Genomic DNA, 7,964 nt, shown 5'->3' on the forward strand with positions numbered 1-7,964 from the left:
AACTGGCAGCGGCTCCCTATCAGGGTTCTAAACTGTTTGGGGATTCTCTGAATCCTTATTTAACAGAGAACAAAGACAAACGCAAGGTCCTTAAGGACCTACTCAAACGTCCAAACAAGAGGGCTGGCTACTTTCAAAGAAGGCAGTCCTTTCGGGGGGGACCAAGGTACACCTATTCTCAGCCCTTTCGTTCCTTCCCACCTAGGCAGGACAGGCAAGACAGGCAACCTGACAGGCAAAATACAGGCCCCAGACAACAAGCCCAGGGGAAACGGCACTTTCGGGGGAACAATAGACCCTTCCGCCGTTCCAGGTGACTCTTCGACGGCACCTCCCATAGGGGGCAGACTCTCTCTGTTCGCCCACCATCAACACGATCTGACACGGTCTAAATTTGGAATTTGTAACTTACCCCCCAAATCGATTTCTCTCCTGTCCATGTCCCAGAAATCGCACAAAACTAAGGCTGATGAACGATGCTGTCTGTCATCTGCTTCACATCAGGGCCATAGAACCCGTACCGCTGGATCAGAGAGGTCAGGGATTCTACTCCATCCTCTTTGTTGTACCAAAAGCGTCAGGAGGATGGAGGGCTATTCTAGATCTAAAGGACTTGAATTTTCATATAGCTTACCACAAGTTCAAGATGCAAACGCTCCGTTCCATCTTGGAAGCGTCAGAAAAGGGGACCTCCTGACGTCTATCGACCTCACGGAGGCGTACCTTCATATCCCTATCTCTCTGATCCATCGACGGTTCCTACGGTTTGCGTACAAGGGGAATCACTTCCAGTACAGGGCGCTCCCCTTTGGCCTCTCATCAGCTCCGAGAGTATTCACCAAAGTCTTGGCGGTCCTGGCAGCGCATTTACGATTGATACCAGTAAGAGTCCACATTTTGATCCAGTCTTCGTCCGTCCAGACAGCATTGACGGACCTCAAAATAGTGATAAACTTGCTCCAGGACCACGGATTTTCGGTGAATTTTCCAAAGAGCCACTTAAACCCCACAACGAGGCTCTTACACCTGGGGGCCGTCATCGACACCTTGGAATGCCGGGTGTATCTCTCTCAAGATCGCAGGGACGGCATACGGGAGTCGATTCTTCGACTTCGCAGCAGCCGGTCGGCGACGCTGGTCAGTCNGTTAGTTTGGTGAGCCACAACGTCTTGCTGTCAGTCAATGGCTACGCTCGCGTCAAAGACTGGAGATCACGGTCCAGGACGGGCGTGGCAACTTTGGCTGACTTGATCTGATTGGGCAGGAATACAGTCTACTACCCAATGGTGGAGTCTCCATCTCCGTGCTGAGAAAAGGCGTTCAGGTAAGACAACGCCCCTTTTCATGTATACTCCTAACAAAAGGTAAACATCAAATGAGGGAACAGAGAATTTTTGAAGTAAACCAATGGCTTAAAGGCTGGTGCTGTTGAGAGAACTTTGGATTCCTAGACCATGGTCTACAATACCTACATGAAGGTCTTCTGGCAGGGGATGGGCTACACCTCACAAGAACTGGGAAGAACGTTTTTGGAAACCAACTGCCTCACCTTATCTGAAGGGCTTTAAACTAAAAGTGGAGGGGGAGGGAGACCAATTTTTAGGACATAATCCCAAGCATAAACCTCAAGGCAATCAACCAAATGGCAAGAAAGAAGGGGAACTCAGATACAAAGCAGGAGATAAAGAAAGCAAACACGGGGTCAGTCAAAAAGGACTCGGATGCCTATACACTAATGAAACTTTGTGGGATGAAAGCCATGACTGGAACGTACAGCTAGAAGGATTTAAACTGTTCAAAGGAAACAGACCTAACAGGAGATGGCATTGCATCATATGTAAGAAATCACTACACCTCTACAAAATGCATAACACCCAAGGATGAAAGCTTTCTTGAATGCATATGGGTTAATATAAAAGGAAAAAAGAATGACATTGACACAGGTGTATACTACAGGGCACCCAACCAAACAGGAAATAGCAATAGCACTTAGACTTGTATACCACTCCATAGTGCTTTATAGCACTCTCTGAGTGTTTTACAATGTCAGCATATTACCCCCAACAATCTGGGTCCTCATTTTACTGACCTCGGAAGGATGGAAGACAGTCATCCTTGAGCCAGTCAGGATTGAACTCCTGGCTGTGTGCAGAGTTAGCCTGCAATACTGCATTCTAACCGCTGCACCACCACGGCTCTTATAGATGAACTTTTTGCTAATCAGTTAGCTAAGGTGTGCAGAAAACACATCACAGTAGTAATGAGGAATTTTAACTTCCCTGACATCAACTGGGGGACAAATTCTGCATCAAGTGGGAGATCGATCCGGTTCCTGACACACCTAGCAGGCAACTTTGTCATCCAAAAGGTAGAGGAGGGAACCAGAGGGTCAGCTATATTGGACTTAATTTTTACTAATAGAGATGAAACAATGGGGGGGTTGACATTGAGGGGAATTTAGGGGAGAGTGATCATGTCATATTGGAATTCAACATAATGCAGGCACAAGTAATAGAATAAAGTCAAGGGGAAAACAACTCAAGCTTGGGATTATGAGATGAGATTATAAAAAATGAGATTATAAAAGCCCAGTCTAGCATAATACCACTCAGAAAGAAAAATAAGAGTCCCCAGACGAAACCAACATAGTTGCATGAAGAACTCTTTGATAAACTGAGAGATAAAAATGACAAGTATAAAAAATGAAAAGAGGGTCACATATCTAAAACAGAATACCAGCAAATAGCCCAAATCTGCAAAAACAAAGTCAGGAAAGCTAAGGGTTAGAATGGACTAAGTCTTGCAAAAAAGGTTAACAGTAATGAAGTTTCAACATGTAAAAAACAAGAAAAAGATCAAGGAAAAAAGTAGCCCAACCTATCAAAAGCAGTACCATAAAAGACGGAATAGAATTACAAGTCAAAATAGGCAACAAAAAGGTAAGAGAATGCCTATCCACTCTAGACAAGTTCAAATCACCAGGACCAGATGGATTACATCCCAGGGTTCTGAAGGAGCTGGCATACATGTTGTCGGAACCACTGAACCAAATCTTTCAAAGCTCCTGGAGCACTGGGGAACTACCAGAGGACAGAAAAAGAGATGATATGGTTCCAATCTTCAAAAAGGGAGGGAAATGGATCCAGAAAACTACAGATCAATCAGCCTAATGAAGGAGAGGACCAACCTAGAAATAAGGAGAAATTTCCTGACAGTGAGAACAGTTAATCAGTGGAACAGCTTGCCTTCAAAAGTAGTGGGTTTTTAAGAAGAGAATGGACAACCACTTGTCTGAAATGGTATAGGGTTTCCTGCTTGAGGGGGTTGGATTAGAAGACCTCCAAGGTCCCTTCCAACTCTGTTATTCTGGTCACTGGTGGATTATTTTCCTCAGGATCTGAATGGGAGTAGTAGTCTCCTAATTGTAATTTGACCTCTCCACATTTATCAATACCATTGAACATGGTACTTTACTTGACTGCCTCTTGAGGGCTGGGAGTTAGAGGCATTTTGAAGATGGATGGATAGATGATAAAAACTTTCAATGTGAACTTCATGGCTCTGTTATACTTTGGCATATTTCTGAAGTAATCTTTTAGAATGTTGTTTAGTTTTCGTTGTGGAAGTTTTAAATTTTATTCTGATTTAACTTTACTGGGGCAGTTGTGCTGAACATTTTTAATTTCAAAATTTATTAAATTTATCATTTTTCAGTTCAGAAACATTTTTCTTTAGAAAATATAGCTTTATTTGTTCAGTGGAAAATTGGTGCTGTACAGTGTATATGTGAGACACATGGTGCTTAGCCTATATCAGTGATGGCGAACCTTTTAGAGACTGAGTGCCCAAAAACTGGGCCCGCCCCTGCTCCACCCCCTGCCCCGCCCTCACCCCGCCTGCCCACAGGGCCACTCATCGCCTCCAGGGCCCGCTGTAGATCGCCCAGGCAGCCCAGCAGCGCCATGGCGGCCACGCCCTCTGCCTGCGCCCCGCAGCATCAACTGTGCGCGATGGGGCGTGAGGGCAGAGTCTTGTCTACGCTGCCTGGCTGCCATGTCCTTGGCTGCGCTGCTCCACATGGGCCACGCTCGGGGGCGACTCTCCTCCAGGGGGGCTGCTGATGAGGAGGGGGTCGTGGGGTGAGGCAAGGCAGGGGCAACGGCACGTGTGCCCACAGAGAGGGCTCCGAGTGGTGCCTCTGGCACCCGTGCCATAGGTTCACCACCACTGGCCTATATGCACCAAGATAAAGTATGTTGGACTTAAGTAATTGAGAAATAATATAAACCATTGTTTTCTAGGGACCAGTTATTCTCCACAAGAAAACTCTCATAACCACAGTGCTCTTCATAGCTCAAATTCACATTCTTCTAACCCTAGCAATAATCCAAGCAAAACATCTGACGCAGTAAGTACTAATACTGAATTGGCCAATCAAGTTTATTTTATTAAATTTTGCATATACTTTGCTTCCCTTTTCAAGAAATTTTAGATAATTACGGTTAATAGAAATCAAGCAAACAAAACTGTACATACTATGTTCTAGGCAATTTCTGTTCTGGATAAGTTGAGTCCAAAGCATATTATATAAATTGTTACAATAGCAGATTGGATAGCGTATCTCCACTAGTTTAATTCTATCAAGTGAAACTAAATTCTCCATTTACTATTTGAAAGCTGTTAAATTTTGTTGTTATTCAGTTTCTAAGTTAGTTTAGTTATCTCATTGTTTATCTATCCACTTTATATAGCTGCCCGTCTGAACAAGTTAAAATCAAATACCAGTAGTCCTTGACTTACAGCCATTCATTTAGTGACCGTTCAAAGTTACAACAGCACTGAAATAAGTAATTAAGACCTTGAATTGAAATCTCATGACTCTGGTGTGGGGTTTTTTCAGGTATTAATAAGGTAATCTTACTCATAAAGTACTTACAGGTAGTTCTTGACTTACAACTATTCGTTCAGTGAGCAATCAAAGTTACAATGGCACTGAAAAAAGTGACTTATGGCCATTTTTCACACTTATGACCATTGCAGCATCCTCATGGTCAAATGATCAAAATTTGGACACTTGGCAACTGGCATGTATTTATGATGGTTGCAGTGTCCTGGGGTCATGTTATCACCTTTTGCGACCTTCTGACAAGAAGTCAATGGGGAAGCTAGATTCACTTAACATTGGTGTTACTAACTTAACAACTGCAGTGATTCACTTAACAATTGTGGCAAGAAAGGTTGTAAAATGGGCAAAACTTGCTTAACAGTTGTTTTGCTTAGCAACAGAAATTTGGTCTCACTTCTGGTCCTAAGTCAAGGACTACCTGTAAAACAATGATAAACATTACAAAAAATGCACATCAGCCAAGTAACACCAGCTGAAATCACTAATATAACCAAGAAACTAGTATCTGCACACCCTCGGGACCCCAGGCCTGGGCACAGAACCAGGTCTTCAGGGTCTTACTAAACATCAGCAGTGTTGGAGCCATCCTGATCTTCAGAGGTAGGATGTTCCACAAGCTGGCCGCTGTGGCAGAAAAGGCACTTCTTCTAGGCCCTGCCCACCAAGATTCTTTGGCTGATGGGACCTGACATATCTCCAATCCTGCCTGATTGGATCGGACGGGTAGAAATAACTAGGGAGAGTCAGTCCCTCAAGTATCCCAGTCCTATGCCATGCAGGTCTTTAAAGGTGACGACCAGCACATTGAATTGCACCCAGAAGCACACTGGCAACCAATGCAGCTGACAGAGTAGTGGTGTTACATGTGCCAAATAACTAGCACCATTTACTACCCATGCTGCCACATTCTGCACCTGAAGTTTCCAAATACTTTTTAGAGGCAGCCCCATGTAAAGTGCATTGCAACAGTCTACACCAGGGGTCCCCAACCCCCGGTCCATGGACTGGCACCAGGCTGTGGCATGCCAGAAACCAGGCCGTACAAACAAGCAAAGCCCCATCCATGGGATGCAGGCAGTATGTGAAACCACGCCCCCTCCAGTCTGTGAAACAACCTCTCTCCACGGAATCGGTCCCTGATGCCCCAAAGGTTGAGGGCCGCTGGTCTACACGAAAGGTCACAAGGGCATGAGTGACAGTGAGTAGGGCCCCCCAGTCCAGGAGTGAGCGCAGTTGGCATACAACCTGTCAGTGTGCAAAGGCCCTCCTAGCCACAGCTTCTACTGGTTCTTTGAGCAGGAGTTGTGAGTTCAGGAGGACCCTCAGATCACACACCGGGTCTGCCTGAGGCAGTGCCACTTCATCCAAGACCAACAGTGTAAGGTTACTCACACCAGAAGGCCCAAACATCCAAAGCCACTTAGCCTTCTTTGGGTTGAGCTGAAGCCTATTAAAAATTATAGTATAAAATGCTTTGTGCTTTATTGATTTTTCCTGAAAAGAATATTTTTAATGAAATGTGTGCTAATGTTCAAAACTGAGATGATATTTCTGAAGTCCATCAGGCTGATTGCAATTTTTTTTTAAGTCTTATGATTCTGCAGATGACTGGTCTGAGCACATTAGTTCTTCTGGCAAAAAATATTACTATAACTGCCGAACAGAAGTTTCACAGTGGGAAAAACCAAAAGAATGGCTTGAAAGGTAAATAATTAATATAGACATAAATTGTAGAATAGTAAACTTACCAAATTGTTTCATTTTATAATTTATTTATTTTTACACCAGAGAGCAGAGACAAAAAGAAGCAAGCAAAATGTCTGTCAACAGTTTTCCAAAAGATAGAGATTACAGAAGAGAGGTGATGCAAACGACTGCTGCTAGTGGGTTTGCTAGTGGAAGTATGTCTATTTTAATGCAATAATATTCCTGTGCATGTTATTTTCTTCAGTTGACCACATTTTACAAAAAGGTTAAACTTTAATTTGTCACCCCCCTCTTAACATTGTGTTACCTAATACGGGCACTGAAATAGTTTTGGTGATTAATTTGATAACTATACATTACATATCAACAAAAGAAAATAAAGCTTTTTTCTTGTATTTGTATTACTGTGCTATGATAATAATGACAATACAAATTATATACAGTGAGGGAAAAAATTATTTGATCCCCTGCTGATTTTGTACGTTTGCCCACTGACAAAGAAATGATCAGTCTATCATTTTAATGGTAGGTTTATTTTAACAGTGAGAGACATCATAACAACAAAAGATCCAGAAAAACACATTTCAAAAAAGTTATAAATTGATTTGCATTTTAATGAGTGAAATAAGTATTTGATCCCCTATAAATCAGCAAGATTTCTGGCTCCCAGGTGTCTTTTATACAGGTAAAGGGAGTGCTCCTAACTCAGCTTGTTACCTGTATAAAAGACACCTGTCCACAGAAGCAATCAATCAGATTCCAAACTCCACCATGGCCAAGACCAAAGGGCTGTCCAAGGGTGTCAGGGACAAGATTGTAGACCTACAGAAGGCTGGAATGGGCTACAAGACTATCTCCAAGCAGCTTGGTGAGAAGGTGACAACAGTTGGTGTGATTATTGGCAAATGGAAGAAACACAAAATAACTGTCAATCTCCCTCGGTCTGGGGCTCCATGCAAGATCTCACCTTGTGGAGTTTCAATGATCATGAGAACGGTGAGGAATCAGCCCAGAACTACACGGGAGGATCTTGTCAATAATCTCAAGGCAGCTGGGACCATAGTCACCAAGAAAACAATTGGTAACACACTACGCCGTGAAGGACTGAAATCCTGCAGCGCCCGCAAGGTCCCCCTGCTCAAGAAAGCACATGTGGAAAGAGCAGAAAAAGAACTAGAGGAACAGTACCAGATACATTTTTAAAAATGGTAGATGAGTTCAATATTCAGGATATTTGGAGAGAAAGGAATTTAGAGAAAAAACAGTTTACCTTCTACTCTGGACGTCATCAATCATGGTCCAGAATTGACATGGTGTGGATGTCAGCCGATTTAAATTTAGAAGTAGAGGA

At 43.3% G+C, this 7,964-nt stretch overlaps 1 protein-coding gene across 2 annotated transcripts in view; it reads left to right on the forward strand.

Moving 5' to 3' along the window:
- Window positions 1-7,964, forward strand: part of LOC107294717 (WW domain-containing adapter protein with coiled-coil) — a 122,923-nt gene that overhangs the window by 23,195 nt on the left and 91,764 nt on the right. For both annotated transcript variants that reach the window (XM_015823971.1, XM_015823970.1), the window contains exons 4-6: window positions 4,302-4,408; window positions 6,495-6,610; window positions 6,695-6,807. In XM_015823971.1, coding sequence (XP_015679457.1) covers window positions 4,302-4,408; window positions 6,495-6,610; window positions 6,695-6,807 — 336 coding nt within the window. The remainder of the gene's footprint in view (window positions 1-4,301; window positions 4,409-6,494; window positions 6,611-6,694; window positions 6,808-7,964) is intronic.

This window comes from Protobothrops mucrosquamatus, unplaced genomic scaffold (assembly GCF_001527695.2).
Source record: "Protobothrops mucrosquamatus isolate PMUCROS unplaced genomic scaffold, P.Mucros_1.0 scaffold2061, whole genome shotgun sequence".
Lineage (NCBI taxonomy): Eukaryota > Metazoa > Chordata > Lepidosauria > Squamata > Viperidae > Protobothrops > Protobothrops mucrosquamatus.